General features: G+C 46.6%; 1 protein-coding gene across 5 annotated transcripts in view; it reads left to right on the top strand.

Annotated features, from left to right (window-relative positions):
* The window catches only part of EIF2D (eukaryotic translation initiation factor 2D), a 113,787-nt gene that overhangs the window by 41,699 nt on the left and 51,269 nt on the right, over positions 1-20,819 (top strand). For all 5 annotated transcript variants that reach the window (XM_088448557.1, XM_088448554.1, XM_088448555.1 and 2 more), the window contains 5 exons: positions 3,419-3,526; positions 15,496-15,758; positions 16,974-17,091; positions 18,014-18,059; positions 18,268-18,371. In XM_088448557.1, coding sequence (XP_088304683.1) covers positions 3,419-3,526; positions 15,496-15,758; positions 16,974-17,091; positions 18,014-18,059; positions 18,268-18,371 — 639 coding nt within the window. The remainder of the gene's footprint in view (positions 1-3,418; positions 3,527-15,495; positions 15,759-16,973; positions 17,092-18,013; positions 18,060-18,267; positions 18,372-20,819) is intronic.

A 20,819-nucleotide genomic window follows, 5' to 3' on the forward strand; every position in this document is an offset into this window, starting at 1 on the left:
ACTCCTTATGTCTTCCATTTGTCTCCCCCTTCCCTTTAGACTGCACCATGAGCAGGGCCTTCCTCCCTCTTGTTCTCATTACCTACTGCTATTGCACACCTGCTACACATCCTCCTTGGGCTCTCTGCCCCTGGTTCCCAATCATCTGTTTTTGTTTTTTCAGACACACACACACTGTGATATTGTTTCCGGTCAGGGCGATGAGGATAATACATTGGACCCCAAAGTTAACTTCAATGTTTAAGAACTATATTGTCATGTTCTTTCATCAGGAATATGTGTTGCTGTTGAAAGAACATGATAATATTGCCAGAAGGGAAGACTTTAACGTAGTTGGCTGGCTTAACCAATTATTGCAATATTTTAGAACAAACATTCCCTGAATTTAAATAAAATACAGTTTTGAGTGTAATTGGGTGACTGCAGATGTATGGTTTTTTTTAGTTATTTAAATGCTGTGGTCACCGTAGACGGCTGAGTGCCATGGATTAAAGCCACCCATGCTATCTACACATGCAAAGAAATCAAACCATATATGTCCATAACTTAAAATTATGTGTAATAATGTAAAAATGACACAGGGAAAAAGTATTGAACACGCTTACTGAAATGTATTTAATACTTCGAACAGAAGCCTTTGTTGGTAATGACCGCTTCAAGACGCCTCTTGTATGGAGAAACTAGTCGCATGCATTGCTCAGGTGTGATTTTGGCCCATTCTTCCACACAAATCTTGAAGGTTCTGTAGGCCTCTTCTATGAACTCTGGGCCTGATTCAGAGCTGAACGCTCTGACCAGAGCGCTCGCTCTGAATCAGGGCCCTCCTAACTTTTTTTGGAGCGTCCTCATGGACGCTCGCATAGCTGTGGGTTACCACCCACAGCTATAGCGAGCGTCCATGATGATGGTCGCGATGGTCTTGACCATCGCGACCATCGGGCTTGCGACGGAGACCCTGCGGTAGGGTCTCGCTGCCGCAAGCCCTGGAGTGATTTTGGCTCTATCAGAGCCAAAATCACTCCCACTGTCATCACTAGTGATGTCAGTGGGGCCGGACCCAGACGGTAGGCATTCCCATGGGAACGCCTCCGTCTGGCAGGCACGCCCCCGGCACGCCCACCAAAGGGGGCGTGCTGTCAATCAACATCGACAGCACGCCCCCTTTGGTGCGAGACTCGGAGCGATGGAGAGCCCGTCGCTCGCCGGGTCTCCCTCCGTCGTGCGCATGCGCAGTGGGGGAACATCGACCCGCTTGCGAGCGTACTGCCGCTCACGAGCGGGTCTGAATGACCCCCTCTGATCTTCAGTTCTTTCCATAGATTTTCAATTGGATTCAAGTAAGGTGATTGGCTGGGCCATTCTAGCAGCTTTATTTTCTTTCTCTGAAACTAATTGAGTGTCCTTGGCTGTGTGTTTGAGATCATTGTTTTGCTGAAATGTCCACTCTCATTTCATCTTCAGCATCCTGGTAGATGGCAGCAGATTTTTATCAAGAATGTCTCGGTACATTTTTCCATTCATCCTTCCTTCAATTATTATATGAAGTATGCCAGTACAGTATGCTGAAAAACAGCCATCACACCATGATGTTCCAACTCCAAACTTCACTGTTGGTATGGTGTTTTTGGGGCGATGTGCAGTGCCATTTCTCCTCCAAAAATAGTGTGTATTATGGCATCCAAAGCGTTACATTTTGGTCTAATCCGACCACACTATATTCTCCCAGTATTTCACAGGCTTGTCCAAACTTTAAACGAGCTTCAACATCCTTTTTCTTCAGCCATGGAGTCTTGCGTGGTGAGGGTGCATACAGGCCATGGCGGTTGAGTGCATTACTTATTTTTTTATTTTAAACAATTGGACCTGCTAATTCCAGGTCTTTCTGAAGCTCTCCACAAGTGGTCCTTGGCTCTTGGGCAACTCTTCTGATTCTTTTCACTCCTCTGTCAGAAATCTTGCGAGGGGCACCTGGTCGTGGCCGGTTTATGGTGAAATTATGTTCTTTCCACTTCCGTATTATGGCCCCAACAGTGCTGACTGGAACATTCAGAAGTTTAGAAATCCTTCTGTAACCAATGCCTTCAGCGTGTTTTGCAACATTAAGATTGCGAAGGTCTTGAGAGAGCTTTGCTTTTACCCATCATGAGATGTTTCTTGTGTGACACCTTGGTAATGATACATATTTTTATAGGCCATCAATTGGGACTGAACCATCTTATATTAATTTGCACTGACAATGGGAAGGATTGCTTTCTAATTACTGATAGATTTCAGCTGGTGTCTTGGCTTTCCATGCTTTTTTGCACCTCACTTTCTTCATGTATTCAATACTTTTTCACTGTGTCATTTCACATTATTACATATCACTTACTCTATGGACATCTATGGTTTGATTTCTTTGCATGTGTAGATTGCATGGGTTGTTGCTGACATTTGTTGACAATTTCATTACAATAGCCCCATTACAAATATATTTACTAAGAAATATGTTCTAAATGTTGTTTGATTCACAAATATAAAAAAAACACAACTTCACAGTTGTAGGCATATTCTGTGAATGAAATAATGCACGCCTTCAAACAATCCATTTTAATTCCAGGTTGTGAGGCAACAAAACATGAAAAATACAAAGGGGAGGTGAATACTTTTGCAAGGCACTGTAGCTGTTAGTATGGAGCTGTTGCAGTGCATCCGGAAAGTATTCACAGCGCTTCACTTTTCCACATTTTGTTATGTTACAGCCTTATTCCCAAATGGATTAAATTCATTTTTGTCCTCAAAATTCTACACAAAGTGCTGTGAATACTTTCCGGATGCACTGTATGTAACACTGCTGTATGACTGTAAGAATTATGTAAGCTGAGGTTGTGCAGGACACAGCCTACAGCAATCCTACAGTATCTGACATTTTTTTATATTGTATCACAATCTAGGGAGTCACTATGGTATCTTATCTCTCTCTTCCCAACTCTTTATAGTACTTTGCCTAGAGCTACTTTCTTAAATCTAAAGTGTTTGCTTAACCTTTAACGGAGTGCTTTTTGCTACTACTGCCATAAATGTGTATGGTTTATCACACAAAGCTCTGCCTAGTGTGGCACTGTACACTAACTGATGATCATTGATGAACTACACTTCTCCGTTTCTACCTCCAGAATTCGGTTCTTCCATGTCCTCTACATCATCTACACATATAATCTGGCTGCGCAATATAAAAGTCATAAAAAAAACAACTAAAAACCTTTTTTTAACTTGGGAACTCCTGAACAGTTGTCTTTGCCCTCCACAGACACTGTCCATGGGTGTGAGTGTTTTTACTAATAATATTAGTTGTAAGGTTCAGATTATTTTAGCTAGCAGATATATTGTGACCAGTACATACTTCAATGGAGAGTAATAACCTATTCTTGCTGTATAGGGCTCCTGTGGCAATAGGTGTGGCTACTATGTCTACAAGAGAGATGCTGGCATCAGGAATGAAGGGCAAAGGCATCAACATTTTGCACACCTATAGAGATCAGCTGTGGTCAGTAGACCTTTTCATCATTGTTATGTATATTATATGTTTTGCACACATGAATCTAAATTTAAAAGGTATGTTTTCAACATACACAGAAAAGATATTCCTTAATAATTCCACTACACACAGATACAGCTGTACTGGGAGTAAAATGAAATGATCAAACTTGGGACAATTCTCTTTCGTAATCTTTCTTTTTTTTTTTCCTTAAAATTATTTGTAAAGTTACTTTGTGTGTGACACATACAGTCATAGGTATTGAGATCATTTACAATAGGTATTGAGATCATTTACAAGGAAAGTGTTTACATGTGAACCTTTCTACTTCAGGATCCATAGAAGGTCCAAAGGGTGACCTTGGGGTATAGGTGATGCAGAGTCATTCGGGCACCTTACGCAGTAAATTTTTCTCCCAGGATGCAGCGGGTCTCCGTCTACACCCTGCCCCTGGGCCGGAAGCTCCTCAGTTTCGTTGGGTGCCTGGCTGGAGTCGGGTCACTGAACATGCACTGGGGCTGTTTCTAACAGCCCCTGAAGTTGGAAGATTCTTTTAGTGCAGACAGCACAGACAGTCCAGTGGAAGTTCGCACTGCTGCATCATCACTTCACTGACGCTGGTACTGATCCGGGGATCTCTGGGGTCTTGGCTAGCAGGGACCCCGGAGGATCCCTAGACTGCGGCCAGACGCTACGGGGCAGCAGGTAAGCGACACGCACCGCGGTGATGCGTGCCGAATCCATACCTCCCAACATTTGAATGTTGTAAGTAGGGCAGGAAAGGGGGAGTGGCTCTGAAAAAGGGGCGGGGCCAATTCAAACCGGGCGGAGCCTTGCTGCTTCCCCCGTTTTCGTTACTTTGGGGGCGTGCCCAGCACTCTCCGAGATGCTGGGCAGCCCGTACACAAGAGAACAGATGCCGTGCGCACCCTCCTGTTCTCCTCCTGCACACCCGCTGCTCTGCTATGCAGGGCAGCGGTTTGTGCTTTCCCCAACTTTCCCCCCCACCGCGGGACACTGCGGCCCGCAGGCGGGACAGTCCCAGAAAAAACGGAAGAGGGACAGTTGGGTGGTATGCGAATCGCAGTCTTTTTCCTCCTGGACTGGGGACAGCGTGTGGAACCAGGCACTGAGTCCTGCGCTTCCACAAAGCTGTCTGGGACAGCGGGCTGGAGTTTGTGGGAACGCTCCAGCGTCCTAGGGGTTAATCGCCGGCCAGGGGAGGCAGCCTTCCCTGTTTTATAGCTGGCTCCTTCTCGCTGCACAGAGCGCCTTTCCATCGCGGTCTGGCTGGACTGTGACTGCTTCCTCCTTCCGGCTCCATCCCCTATGAGTTCTTCAGCCATTTCTCCTGTCGCAGATCTCGGCGGGCGGTGCTGAGTACGGGTCCACCTACATACCTCTCCTCCTGATGGTGGTCAGTGTATGTAGCACTTTGTCCTACTAGATGTTAAATCTGTGTAGTTGACCAGTAAGTGCCATTAAGTGCAGATATTGTTGTTGTTCTGCATTTGTCTGCGACTATATGCTAGCGCTGTCTGTCTGAGTTTCTCTTTCTATAACTGTCAGCCATTTTTTGCTATTCTGAGCCATAGCACTGGTGTTGTGCGGTGTGGCTAAAGTCGCAGGCTGTGACCTTATTAAGTCACATCTTTAAGAGTGGTATCCTCTTCACTATGACTGGCATTGAGGGTGATATGTCTAATTTGGCTCCTACTAAGCTGTTCTGTAAAAAATGTACAGCAGTGTTAGGGGCGGGGGACATAGCCTCTGAGGAGTTATGTTTGCGGTGTTATACCCCTCCAGGTCCCTCTGCGGCCCCTGCCACTCAGCAGGAGCCGCCATGGGAGTGCTTTGCAAAAGCACTGACAACCATTGCGGGGCGTTTGGCAGGCCCTCGTGTTTCCACAGTTAGGTTTTCAAAAGCAGCACCTTTTGCCAGCACAGAACGTGCTGCAAACATCTGCACACCCACACAGGTGATGCCCCCCCCCCAGTTGGTTAATACAGTTCCTGCTGTATTGCAAGGTGTGACTGGGGTATGGCAACGTGATGCACCAGTCTGCAGACCGGCTAAAGTGGTCATGCTGTCGTCGCAATCTACTTTGTGGGATGAAGATGATGTGTCATCTGATGATGGTCTGCTCCTGGATGAGTCTAACTCTGAGCCCCCTCAAGAGGCAGGGGTCAAGTCAAAAATATATTTCTCTTTCATCCACTAGGGGACACTGGAGGTGCTTACGCTGGGTATAGAGGCGTGGATAGCTGGAGCTGGCACTTTAAAATTTAGAAGTGTGGAGCTCCTCCCCCTCTATGCCCCACCAGCCCTCAGTTTAGAAAATGTGCCTACGGAGCTGGTCACAACCTGCTGTGCTCCAGCAAGTCACTTATTTTATTTCTTTTATTTAACATATTTATTTATTTTTGTTTTATTATTTATAACATCTTTTACATTGTTTTTGAGGTACCCTTCGCCACCTCTCTAAAGGTGGGGTCCGGGTACCTGGCGACCTGTTAACCTCCTGGGTTAATATGGAAGGTGTGTGCAGTGTTTAAACTAAAAGCTACTGACAGCTCCTAAAACGCCAGCACACACAGCACAGACTGTCTCCAGGAAGAAGCTGTGAGGAGAGTGTTGTTAATACAGAGGAGCCGTCCAGAGGGGAGCGCAGTGAGTATGATCACATGCACTTTCCCCGACTCCTGCACCGCTGCCAGCGCTGGCTTGCAGAGAGCGCGATAAGCGCTGCTAAATGATTTATGCTTCTCCCCTCTCCCCGCTGATGAGCGCGACTAGCGGCTCCTTCTCAGCGGGGCTAGCGCAGGGGGGAGGTGATAACAGCGTGGTGACCATTTTACAGTCCCTCGGACTTGAGAAGAAAGGGGGTGGAGCCTAATAGCGCGGGCTCCCTGGTCTAATTAACGCGGCAGTGGCTGTTAGAGCAGCTTGGAGCCGCGTTTTAACCTGTTGTTTTCCTGCATCTCTCCACCACAGGTAGTGTGCAGGCACATGCAGAAGGCTGATTCTCCTGTCTACATCCCTGGCAAGAGGCTATGAGTAACACTGGGGTGTCGTGCAGGGAATCTAATCTGTGGGAGGGGGTACCTTTTCCTCTGTGTCCCAACCAGCCTTCTGTTTTATTTCTCATCACTGCTGTGTGTCTGGGTGACTGTTGTTTATCCATGTCAAACAAAACAAAAGCGGCTCAAAAGATGTTTGTCTGTTCTAAGTGTAACCACAAACTTTCTAAGCCGCATGCCACTGGGTCCACGTTATGTGATGCGTGTATAACAATTGATCCACCGATGGCTATTCCTGACTCAGTTGCTCCGCCGTGGGCCGCTGACATGGTAGGCATTATGTCAGACTTAACGTCAGAGTTAGCTGAGGCACGTAAGTCTCAACCTCCCTGGGTGGCGGGGCTAACTAAGTCTCTAGACACCTTGGTACAGGTTATGGACACAGCGGCATCCGCACCCTCCACTTCCTACCAGAGACCGAAGCGTACTCTGACGACTGTTCTCCAGTCAGAGGAGTCGGAGGAAGAATTCCTTACTATGGAGGATACCGAAGAAGGGGAATTGGAGGTTGCGTTACAGGACGACAACCCTCAGGAGTTAGAGTCCACCTCTCCCGGGGTGGAATCTTTCATTTTGGCGGTCAGAAAGACTCTGAATTTACCTGAGGATATAGGGGGTCATTCAGACCCACTCGCGAGCGGCAGTACGCTCGCAAGTGGGTCGATGGTCCCCACTGTGCATGCGCACGACGGAGGGAGCTCCGTCATGCGCATGCGCGAGACCCGGCGAGCGAAGGACTTTCCATCGCTCCGGGTCTCGCACCAAAGTGGGCGTGCTGTCGATGTTGATGGACAGCACGCCCCCTTTGGTGGGCGTTCCGGGGGCGTGCCTGCCAGACGGAGGCGTTCCTATGGGAACGCCTACCGTCTGAAGCCGACCCCACTGACATCACTAGTGATGACCACAGGGTTTCACTCGCAAGTCCGAGGGTCGCGATGGTCTTGACCATCGCAACCATCTTGTTGGACGCTCGTATATGCTGTGGGTGGTGACCCACAGCTATACGAGCGTCCAGGAGGATGCTCCATTTTAATGGAGGTGGGCCCTGATTCAAAGCGAGTGCTCTGGTCAGAGCGTCCGGCTCTGAATCAGGGCCATAATTCCTCCATTATGAATTATTTAACGAACAACCGAAGAGCTCTGCAGTTTTTCCGTTCTCGCAGCAACTTCAGCAACAGCTCTCGGTAGCTTGGAAACAGCCGGATAAGAGGTTCCAGATTCCGCGCCGGTTTTCATCTAGTTACCCTTTTCCTTCATCCATGATGGAGAAGTGGGAAACCCCTCCTCCAGTAGATGCGTCTGTCTCCCATCTCTCAAAGAAAACAGCACTCCCAGTACCGGGAGCTACAGTTCTAAAAGATCCGTTGGATCGTAAGTTGGAGACAACGTTAAGATCTATTTATACAGCAGCGGGTGCTCAACTCAGGCCCACACTTGTTACCGCTTGGGTTAACAAGGCGGTGGTTTCCTGGGCCGATCAATTGATTACAGGATTGGACTCAGGTAATTCCAGAGTAGAGTTATGTTTACTAGCAGACCACATCCGTAAATCTGCAGTTTACATGGGAGAAGCTTCAAAGGATATCAGTCAGATTAGTGCTCGCATATCTGCTTCGGCGATTTCGGCCCGCAGAGCCCTCTGGCTACGCGCTTGGCAAGCTGACGCAGAATCCAAGCGTGCGGTGGAAAATCTACCATTCACTGGTGACATGCTGTTCGGGCCGGAATTAGACAAATGGATATCCCAAGCCACAGGGGGTAAATCTTCTTTCCTCCCGTCAGCTGCATCGGCTCCCAGAAGAAATTACACGGGACCTTCGTTTAATTCCTTTCGGGCGACACATTCCTTTCGTGGTAGGACCAGAGGTGTTCCCACGCAACCAAGAGGTGGCAGAGGTAGAGGTCGTCCACACACTGTTGCTCGTAGACCAGAGCCTAAACCAGCTGAGAAACAAGTGGCATGACGGTCTTCCGTCTCACCTGGGACCATCTGCAGTGGGAGGCCGCCTGCAAAGATTTCAACGAGTTTGGAACCAAACTTCCATAGAACCATGGATCCGAAGACTAATTACCCTGGGGTACCGAATAGATTTCGAGACCTCCCCCCCCCCCCCCCCCCACCTCGCTTCTTCACTACAAGTCTGCCAATACAGGCAGAAAGAGCCAAGGTTCTACAGGAGGCTATCCAGTCTCTAGTGCAGTGTTGGCTAACCTTGACACTCCAGCTGTTATGGAGCTACATAACCCAGCATGCACTGCTACTGTTTTGCTATTAGGGCATGCTAAAACTGTGGCAGGGCATGCTGTGGGATATATAGTTCCACAACAGCTGGAGTGTCAAGGTTAGCCAACACTGCTCTAGTAGTATCTTCTGTGATAGTTCCAGTTCCGGAACTTCAACGAGGTATGGGGTTTTACTCAAACCTGTTTGTAGTACCCAAGCCGGATGGCTCGGTCAGGCCCATCTTAAACCTAAAGTCCTTGAAACGGTATCTGAAGTTGTATCGTTTCAAGATGGAGTCTCTAAAGTCAGTAATAGCGAGCTTGGAACCAGGGGAGTTCCTATTATCCCTGGATATCAAGGACGCATATCTCCATGTTCCCATTTGGGAACCACACCAGGCCTTTCTGCGTTTCGCCATTTTGAAGGATCATTATCAATTTCGGGCATTGCCATTCGGGGTATCCTCTGCTCCCCGCATCTTCACCAAACTCATGTCAGTCATGATCGCTCTCCTTCAGTCATCAGGAGTGAACATAATACCTTATTTGGACGATCTGTTACTCAAGGCTCCATCGGTGCCTTTTCTATCAGATCATGCCTTACTGACATATCACATTCTAATCCAACATGGTTGGATAATCAACTTCAAGAAGTCGAATCTCAGTCCGTCCCAGAAACTTTTATTTCTGGGCATGATATTGGATACGAAATCTCGGAGGATTTTTCTTCCGACAGACAAGGCCAAGGATATCTGACTGTTAGTTCAGCTGGTCCTCAAAACAAAGACTGTGTCAATGCTTCTTTGTCTGCGTCTCTTGGGGAAAATGGTAGCTGCTTTCGAGGCACTACAGTTCGGCCGGTTCCACTCCAGGGTGTTTCAGCTGGACCTGTTAGCACAGGGGTCAGGGTCTCATCTGTTCCTACATCGACAGATCCGTCTGAGCCCGGTTACCAGAGTAGCCCTTCTTTGGTGGACACAATCCAGCACTCTGTTAGCGGGAAAACGGTTCGGCATGTGGGACTGGATCATCATAACCACGGATGCCAGCCTTCGAGGATGGGGCGCAGTAGTCCTCGATTATCACTTTCAGGGTCGATGGTCCCCTCTAGAACAGAAGTGGCCCATAAATGTGTTGGAACTCAGAGCGATTTACAATGCTCTGTTAGAGGCAACAGAGTTGCTAAAGGCTCGTCCGGTAAGAGTTCAGTCCGACAACGCGACGGCTGTCTCTTACATCAACCGCCAAGGAGGGACTCTGAGTCGCATGGCTATGCGAGAGGTAACTCTGATCCTCCGGTGGGCCGAGAATCAGTCGATAATCCTGTCAGCGGTATTCATTTCGGGTGTGGACAACTGGGAAGCGGATCACCTAAGTCGACAGGATGTCCATTCCGGGGACATGTTAAACGCGCTGATACGTCGATGGGGATGTCCTCAGGTGGATCTCATGGCGTCACGATTGAATCGTCAGCTTCCAGTATACGTGTCAAGAACTCGAGATCTGCAGGCAGAAGCAGTAGACGCTCTGACAAGTCCGTGGACCTACGACTTCGTTTACCTTTTCCCTCCGATTCCACTTCTTCCTCGTCTTCTAAAAAGAATAAAACAGGAGTCAGCCTCGGTAATTCTCGTGGCCCTGAACTGGCCTCGGAGAAGTTGGTTCTCGGACCTTCGGTCCCTATTATCAGACGATCCGTGGCCCCTTCCTCTGCGCCCGGATCTTCTACAGCAGGGCCCTTTCATACACCCCAACTTAGCGCAGCTATGTTTAACGGGGTGGCTCTTGAAACCGATATCCTAAGACGTAGGGGTATCCCAGACGCGGTTATTCCCACCATGCTACGCGCCAGGAAGCCAGTTTCGGCTGCGCATTATCATCGCGTCTGGCGCGCTTATCTCATGGTGTTCCAGTCGGGATCTTCCGTCTAGGACCTTTCGCTTATCCCGGTTTCTGCTTTTCCTTCAGACGGGTCTGGATTCTGGCCTTCATCTGGGAACCTTAAAGGTGCAGGTTTCTGCCCTATCCATTTTCTTTCAAAGGAAACTGGCCCTCATTCCTGAGGTGCAGACGTTTCTTCAAGGGGTCTTGCGCGTGCAACCTCCTTTTGTACATCCAATTGATCCTTGGGATCTTAATCTAGTTCTTCTGTTCCTTCAGTCGGCCATGTTTGAACCTTTTGGAGGAGGTTGATCTTCAGTACCTATCTTGGAAGACGGTCATCCTCCTGGCTCTCGCTTCGGCTCGTAGGGTTTCGGAATTGGGGGCTCTTTCCTATAAACCTCCTTACCTAGTGTTTCATGCGGATAGAGCGGAACTCCGGACGATAGCCGCTTTCCTTCCTAAGGTCGTGTCGGCTTTCCATAGCAATCAGCCTATTGTGGTACCATCGTTGGTGGAGGACTCTGGTTCTTCTACCTTGGATGTAGTTAGGGCTCTCCGCATCTATGTTGACAGGACTGCTTCCCTTCGAAAGTCTGAGTCGCTTTTTGTCCTGTATGATGCGGTTCGGAGGGGTTGGCTTGCGTCTAAGCAGACTTTAGCACGTTGGATCCGGCTGACTATTCATCAAGCTTATGTTAGTGCTAACCGTCGGCCTCCTTCGTCAATTTCGGCTCATTCCACATGTTCTGTGGGTGTGTCATGGGCGGCCGGTAGAGGAGCATCTACGTCACAATTGTGCCGGGCGGCCACTTGGTCTTCAGTTCACACGTTTGTCAAGTTTTACAAATTTGATGCTTTTGCCTCTTCGGCGTCCTGTTTTGGCCGCCTTGTTCTACAGGCGCCGCAGAGCACTCCCGTCCGTGTGGATAACTTTGGGACGTCCCCAGCGTAAGCACCTACAGTGTCCCCTAGTGGATGAAAGAGAAAATGGGATTTTGGTACCTACCGGTAAATCCTTTTCTCTGATTCCACAGGGGACACTGGACGCCCACCTCTGCGCTCTATGCCTGCCTGTTCGGTTTTGTTCTGTATGTTGTATGATTCAGTTATTGTGTGTTCTTCTCTCCCTTTCACTCCGCTTGTTCTCCACCTCCTCTTGGTCTTCATTTTCTAAACTGAGGGCTGGTGGGGCATAGAGGAGGAGGAGCTCCACACTTCTAAATTTTAAAGTGCCAGCTCCAGCTATCCACGCCTCTATACCCAGCGTAAGCACCTCCAGTGTCCCCTGTGGAATCAGAGAAAAGGATTTACCGGTAGGTACCAAAATCCCATTATTCCAGGTCTGATACAGACTGTGAAGGCAGCCCTGATCATTGAGGAGGATGAGCCTCCTGCGCCTAAGTCTAGGCATGCATATTTCATGGAAGAAAAGGTGGCTGAGGCTATATTCCCGTTGTTTGACCAACTGGTGAATTACTTGGAGGTAGCATGGGAATTGTTATCAGCCGCAGAAGCGTCTAGTCTCTGCTTATCCTTTTGCTGAGAATTACTTTACAAAGTGGGAGAATCCACCGGCGGTGGATTCCCATGTCACGCGCTTGGTAAAAAGCGCAACGCTACCTATGCCTTCCATGTCTTCGCTGAAGGATTCTACAGATAGGAAGGTTGAGGTCTGCCTTTAAATCTGTTTCTTCCCTTTCGGGGGCTACATGCAGTCCAGCTATGGCCATTTGCTGGGTGGCTCAGGCCATGGAATGTTGGGCTAACAGACTGGAAACATCCTTAGCACCAATTGCTACCAGAGAACAGCTGAGGCAGCATTGGATATTGGCTTACTAAGTGCCAGGATTTCTTCGGCGGTCATTGCGGCTCGCTGCTCTCTGTGGCTCCGTTCTTGGAGGGCTGATGCGGAATCCAAGAAGGGGTTGGAGTGTTTGCCTTATGACGGTTTAGTCTTGTTTGGCTGTGATTTGGACAAGATTGTGAATACCTTAGCAGCAGCTAAGTTGGTGTGTCTGCCTTCTGCTCAGCCTCTTCGGGGGCCCAGACAGGTAAGGCTAGGACTCAGTCCTTTCCCAGGCCATCCACCACCAAGCAATCTGCCAGGCCTTAGAAGCAGCCTTGGAGTACCAGACGTTCAGCTGCCAAGCCTGATGACAAGCCCTCCGCTTGACGGGACGGGCCTCCTCCTGGGGGATCCCAGGGTGGGAGACCCACTTCTTCAGTTTGCCCAGTACTGGTGTCAGACTACCATGGATTCCTGGATGAGAGAAGTGGTCTCTCTGGGGTACGCCCTCTCCTTCCACAGAAGGCCACTCCATCAATTTTTTTGCACAAAACTTCCAAAAAACTCGGAGGGGGCTTTGGCTATTCAAGAGGTGGTACAATCCATACTGCAGGCAGGGGTCATTGTACCGGTTCCGTTGTCCCAAAGGGGAACTGGTTATTATTCCAGCCTTTTTCTAGTCCAGAAACCAAACTGTTCTTACTGTCCTATTCTCAATCTCCGGTCCCTGAACAAATTCCTCAGGGTAACCAAGTTCAGGATGGAAACCCTACATCAATTATACTGACTATGGAACCTGGGGATTTTATGGTATCCCTGGATATTCAGGATGCATACCTGCATATTCCGATTGTTTCAACTCACCAGCGTTTTCTAAGGTTTGCTGTGTCACAACAACATTTCCAGTTTCAATCTTTGCCGTTTGGCCTTGCAACTGCACCTCGGGTGTTTACAAAGGTCATGACGGTAATGGCAGCCCATCTGCGGCTGCAGGGGATCCGCCTGTTACCATACCTGGACAACCTCTTACTGCTAGCAGGGTCCCCAGAGGTGCTTCACCACCACCACCTGCAGTGAATAATATTTGTGCTCCAGGTACATGGGTGGTTAGTCAATTTGAAGAAGTCCTCACTGACTCCGTCTCAAAGGATGCTCCATCTGGGAGCTCTGTTGGATTCACAACAGCAAAGGATTTTGCTGACAGCAGAAAAGATCTCCACTTTGCAGACGCTTGTACGCAGATGCCTTCAAAGTCACCGAGTGTCAGTCCACTCAGCAATGTAGTTACTGGGATCTATGGTGGAGTGTGCCCAGTTTCATTCTCGGCCTCTGCAGCAATCGATCCTCTCCAAGTGGGACAGATTTCCCCATCATATGCGGACTCAAACGATGGTGCTCTCTCCAGAGGGTGCGCCTGTCTTTGACTTCGTGGCTACAGACGATCCACCTCACCAGGGGGTGTCCCTTTTGGATCTCAGACTGGGTCCTTCTGGCGACGGACGCCAGTCTTCGGGGTTGGGGCGCAGTAACAGGTTCACACTCCTTTCAGGGAAGATGGACCGCAGAGGAATCTGCGCTACCAATCAACATATTGGAACTTCTGGCAGTCTTCTGGGCCCTACAACAAGCCAGGCTGCTGCTTCACAGAAAGCCCGTGCAAGTGCAGTCAGACAACGCCACGACGGTGGCTTACCTAAACCGTCAAGGAGGAACTCGAAGTCAGGCAGCAATGACAGAGGTGTCACGCAGTCTGACATGGGCGGAAGGCCATCCACCAGCCATATCGGCGGTGTTCATTCCAGAATTGCTGAATTGGGAAGCTGACTTCCTCAGCCATCACGACTTGTATCCTGGGGAATGGTCTCTTCACCAAGAAGTGTTTCAGCTCCTAGTGGACAAGTGGGGCCTTCCAGACGTGGACCTCATGGCCTCTCGACTAAATCACAGTACGGGTCCAGGACAAGAGACGCCAGAGCTCTTTTGGTGGACGCTCTGTCAGACAAGTGGACCTTCCAGTTTGTGTACCGGTTTCCTCCGTTCTCTCTTCTTCCTTGTGTTCTTCGAAATTTCAAACAAGAGGTCAGCACGGTCCTGCTGGTGGCTCCAGCGTGGCCCCGACGTCCATGGTACGCAGATCTTCGGAGTCTCTCCATCGACACTCCGTGGCTGTTGCCTCAACGTCCGGTTGTCTCAGGGTCCTTGCCTCTACCCAGATCTGGGTCATCTGTCTTTGACGGCGTGGCTCTTGAGACATCCCTCTTAAGGTCCAAGGGTTTTTCCGGCTACGTGGTTAACACTATGCTCAGAGCACGTAAACCTGCTTCTGCTAGAATTTACCACAGGGAATGGCATACCTATTTTGAATGGTGTCATCCAAAAAATTATGACCCCCAGGTGTTTAGGATATCCAGAGTGTTGGCTTTCCTGCAGGCGGGTTTGGACCTTGGTCTCCACCTTGCTACACTTGAAGGTCCATATCTCAGCCTTTTCAGTGTGGTTCCATATGGTCCACAGGGCACCCGCCCTGACGCACCTTCAGTTGGGCTTCAATCTGGTCACCGGTTTTCCGTCTCCTTCTGTGTGAGAATGTGATTCTAGTGTGTTCCAGACTCTCTTTTATCCTCCTCCGGCCTTTGACTTGCTACGTAACTGAGTAGCCTCCGGCCCGGGGGAGGGGTATAGAAGGAGACCCGTTGCATCATGGGAGAAAAATTTACTGCATTAGGTGCCCGGATGACTCTGCATCACCTATACCCCAAGGTCACCCTGTGAACCCTATGGACCTCGTAGAAAAAGAGATGAGGGTAAGTTCTTACCATATCTCTACTTTTTTGTCTTTGTGGGTGATTTATTGACACAGGTTAAAATTTTTCAAAATACATAGGAAGCAAATTTCTTTTTATTGGTCTAACACTTATTATAACTTGGTTACTAACTGTTAGCGTGCTCTTAAAGCCAGTTAACCCTTTGATTACATTTTTGTATTTCACTTTTGTTATGTCAGGGCTTATGGTGACAAGTCATGTCTACCAATCATGGCTCCAGTGGAGACAGAGGCTGCACCAGAAGCGGAGAATGTGGAACAGGTAATTTCCCCGGAGACTCTGGCTGACATCCATGTTTCTGACAAACGGTTGGAAAATTTGTGTCTACTGGAAGTTGCATCAGTTAGTCTCCAAGATGTAGATGAAATTGTGGAGAATTCTGAGAATTGTGAAGAGAGAGAAGAAACGCCGGACTCTGACCACTGTCACACATCTCCACAAGGTAATAATAATACTTTATATACTGTATAAGCAAGGTCCATAATACCTAAAGATGGGAACAGTGCCTATACATTCAAGTAACATTTACAGAATTGGAAACTTTATTTTTAAAGTACAACAACATTATATTGAGTATGCCTTTACACTCTTGTGTTATTACGGTTTGGCCGGTGCTTTCTCACCGTGAGGGAAACAATCTATTTAGTAAAATGTCCTTAATAGTACAAAAGCAACTCAACTCTGAATATGAGCAGCAAAGATCCTCAGTAACTATGTTCTGTTCTTTATCTTTTATAACTGAAAGCGCTCATGTGTTCACTATGAAAATATAAATAGGTGACCTGGTGGTTAGCATTGCTGCTGCCGTGTGCAATGGCCTAAATGCCAATTAGGGTCCTATCTGCATGGAGTTTTCCTCTGGTATCTTCCTGCTGTCCTAAAAGATACTCGTAGGTAATTTTACTTCTGCCAAGATCTACCTGTGTGTGTTTTAGGGAATAGCTGCTAGCAGGGTAGGTTAGGGACTGATTGTGACAGGTTCAATGCTCTCTGGAAATCACTGCTTAATCAGGTGGCACTAGACAAATAAACAATAATAAATAAATGTGCTAATTATTGTACCCGAAAAATAGTGTATTTACTGATATGCATGCCACACACTACACAGTATACCCAACAAAACAGCCTTTGCGTGGATTATGAAAAGTAATGTTCTGGCGTTTTCTTTATATAAAGGGGTTATCTACTATTACATAAAAAAAATTATTTGTACACTACGTATAGCTACTATGTAGGGATCATCGCTGCTCACTGTGACTATGAAAAGTTGCTGCCTTCTCCTGCTCCCCATTTTGCTTACACTTATGGTTGGTTTCCCATCTCTTGTGAAGGTGTCTGTATATTCCCCGGCACCTTCTAGTGGGGTTGGACTTTAAATCTATTTTAGCAGCCAGGAGCATGAGCAGTTGAGTACCACAATCTCGCGTCCTAGAGGATGTACATGTACTTTGCCATCTTTATGTTTAAGCAGAGGGCCCCTCTCTTTTCTTATACTGCTGTGTATGACACACGTTTTGTTTTGCCTTTCTTGTTTGGAGAATGAAAATGTTTTTTTGTAGTAAAATAATGGTCATATCCAAACGTGTATTTGGATGCAATTTGAGGTGAAGACAGATGTTTATCTATTTTAAATCTTCTCTCTTTCATAACATTGTAGAAAACATGGACAGCTTATTACACCAATGCTTCTTTCATGCTCTGAAGTACAAGGTGAAGAAGTCAGACCTTCCCCTTCTCACAAGCACCTTTCTACGAAATTATCTCTTCTCCTGTTGGTGAGTTTTCTTCTTCATCTTCTACAGTTGGGCAAATTAAAATGAAACGTTATCCTTCTTTAGATGATCACATGACACTGAGGAATTCTTTCAGAAAGCCAAAAACAAAATAATTTTTAAATGTACTTACCAAAAAATAAATGGGTGTGCTAACTTTTACCATACTGAAGGAAAAAACAAATTTCTAAAATTTGGTAAACAAAAATTGAATACACAAGTAGAATTTTTGGTTTTCTGACTTTAGTTTTAAAGGACTTGTCCACTTTTAAATAGTGGCTTTCATGAATTGCTTTTTACATACAATACATTTTTGCATACCACTATGTAACTTTACAAAAATTTGTTTTTCTATGCTCTACGCCTCCAAGAAAGCATAAAACAGCTTAGACAAAAGTCCTGACTTGAATTGAGAGTTACACAGGTTACTGCATTATGCTCACTCCCTATGTCACATTTGTGAGGCAGTCTGGAGGGAGCTGTTCATAGTAAGTAGAATGCTGTCATTTGCCCAAATCCCAAGCCATAATGTCTGTTTGCATACAGTGTGCGCTGTTTTTCTATGCCCTGACTTGGGAGAGAGACTGTAATACAGATCACCCTGTATGTTATTGCTTAACTAGGCTTCCTAGTTGAGCTATAGACTGTACTGTGTACTATATTTGTCAGGCTTCCTGTAGCATTAAATACTAAAAGTATTTCTTGGGTCACAATTTTTAATATACAAAAATCATAAGTTTGTTTGTATTTACTTATACTATAAATATTATTTCAGGATGGAGTTAACTATACTTTTTTTTTTTTGAGCCTGTGCAAATGTAATGGCAATGAATGAGTTGAGTTATAGGAATATCTTTCTTTTATTTAGTGGTCCATACAAACATATGCTTGACACATTTTCCATGTTGTTTTGGTTTATTTTTAGCCCCGAAGGAGAGCAAGTGGACATTAAGAAGTCTAGTTACAAAAAGGTAATGTGACCAATAATGACTCATTCACTCCTAATCTACTGCTTACCTGAAAGTGGTGTTACATCCATCCACCAAGGCTCTGGGCAGGCATGCTTACATTGAGCCTGTTGTGAAATAGAACTAGACAGCACTGATTGTGATATGTTTTTGGTCATTTTCTAATAAATGTTGTATACAACGTCATTAATGTGTATGATGCTCTCCCCAGCTATCCAAATTCTTGCAGGCCATGCAGCAGCGTAAGATATTGCAAGTGAAGGAGCTGAGTAAGGGAGTGGAGAGCATTGTGGAAGTAGACTGGAAGCACCCAGAGTAAGTACAAATTATATTGTTGGCACTGTACAGTGATACTGTTATAATGTAATGTAACGATTTTAGTAAATGATTTTCGTTAATTTTTTCAAGGGAAAAATGAACGAAAATCGTTTACTAAAATTGTTCATTTACTAAATGTAATGAACAAATTTTTTGAACTACAAACGATTTTTGCATATTCCCTTACTGAAAATCGTTGAGTTGGTCAGTCTGACTGAACTACAAACGTGAACGCGCATGAACGATAATCGTTCATTGTTTTAACTCAGAAAGTGAACTATTTTTTGACCGATAAACGATATCGTTATCGATAATCGTTAAAAAAATCGTTGTGTGAATGCGCCTTAAGTAGTAAATTGTGTTCTGTGTTTTCGCATCTGAATTACAATATATTATTTTAAATATAATACATTAAATCCTGTATTGCCCAGATGCAATGGGAATGCCGCATACAGTCTATAAGGCCATTTCCAGACCGCAGAAAGCAGGACAGATACATAGAGACCAAGGGGATTCCCCTAGATCTGTGCTGCATTATACCAGCTATACTGTGCTATCGAGGTTGGTTACTCTCCTAGTCCGAGACTCCGTTCATGATAAGAGCCTTCTGGTAAATATGAATGTTTCTTTTTCGGGGTCCATAGGGATCCTCAGGGATACCATGGGGATATTATAGTTGGAAGACCAGGCACCAAACAGTTAAAGTTTTGGCTCCCACAATACCCTGGGTCCTCCTCCATGTATACCCCACCCCTAGCCATAGAACTTGTTTGTTTGGTGCTGCAGGATCAGGCGCACCTTTGTAACGGGACTGCTTAGGCAGTCAGCTATTTAGTTTGATTTTATTTTGTTTTCTTTTGAGTTGGCAGTACCAAGCATCTGTATCAAGATGCACGTACTGCAACTCCATCTACCTCCGCCAGGCCGCAGCATCAGTAATTGTGCTGGTGATTTTGGCGGGTCGTGGCTGATCTTGGCTAGAAGCAATACTTAATCGGACTGCACTGGATGCTCGGAGATGTCAGGTAAGGTGATTCCTCGCTTCTGGTGTCAGAGACGCACTGGAAGCCGCTGCTGTAAGGACCAGGGATTGTCCGCATCCTTACTACACCAGATGGGGCTCTATCGTCTGAAGCAGGGGATTGGCAGCAGACTCAATCTGCTGCCACGAGCCCAGCGTACCCGGTTGGTTAATGCAGCTTAGGGAAGGTAGGCGCTCCCCTCAGCAGCCCCTCTCCCGAACCAGACGCAGTCCCCAAGAATGGTTTTGCGCGTCTAGGTTGCTCCGCCTACCCTCCACGTGTATGAGATGCTTACGATCCACACTCTGTGCGCCCTTTAGCTGTTGGTCTCATGAGGGTCTGGGTCAGTCTCCCTGTATACCTCTCCCTTGGTTAAGGTATACGGTGCTCTATGTCCTACCATTCCTTTGCGTTGCTGTAGTTGATTTAGAGCCGATTGTAATTATATTACAAATGCATTGTATGTGACTGTTTGCTAGCTGCTGTATTGACACTGTCTTTAATTTCTGTCTGTCAGTTAAAACTATCACTGTTTTCACTCCATCCTCTTGGGGTGGGAGTTTCTGTGAGTACTTCTCAGTCATTAAGATATTTGTGAAGGTGGAAATGTTGTATTGTTACCTTTTATACGTATATATGTGCTATGCAGAAATGGAAACAGGAGTTCAGGCAGGTTTTATTTATGATTCACTGCTATTGCTCCATTTGACCCTCAACTACCAGGAAGTGTAGGGGTTAAATTGTACTTCACCTTTACTTGTGAAGGCTGAGCTGCCATCCCCCTCTCTCCTAATTAATTGGAGACGCTCCGCTGCAATTGATCATGGAAATGTCTGCTAAGGGGAGATTTGGTCTCTCTGAGTATACCGATCTCCTAGGACATAGGTATATAGCACTGGAATCCTACCAACTTTTGTGTTTGTATAAGTTGATTAGGTGCCTATTTGTATGCATTGCACTTACAGTGCCTTGCAAAAGTATTCACCCCCTTTGCATTTTTCATGTTTTGTTGCCTCACAACCTGGAATTAAAATGGATTATTTGAAGGTGTGCATCATTTCATTCACAGAACATGCCTACTATTGTGAAGTTGTGTTTTTTTTATATTGTGAATCAAACAACATTTAGGACAACATAACAGAAAACTTCAGCATGCATAACTATTCAGCCCCCTTAAGTCAGTAATTTGTCGAGCCACCTTTTGCGGCAGTTACAGCTGCAAGTTGCTATGGATAAGTCTTTATGAGCTTGCCACATCTTGCCCCTGGGATTTTTGCCCATTCCTCAAGGCAAACCTACTCCAGCTCCTTCATGGATTGTTTCCGCTTGTGAACAGCAATCTTCAAGTCTGACCACAGATTCTCAATTGGATTGAGTTCTGAGCTTTGACTAGGCCATTCCAACACATTTTAAATGTTTCCCC

Source organism: Taudactylus pleione, unplaced genomic scaffold, assembly GCF_031769625.1.
Source record: "Taudactylus pleione unplaced genomic scaffold, aTauple2 ptg000458l, whole genome shotgun sequence".
In the NCBI taxonomy this organism is placed as follows: Eukaryota; Metazoa; Chordata; class Amphibia; order Anura; family Myobatrachidae; genus Taudactylus; species Taudactylus pleione.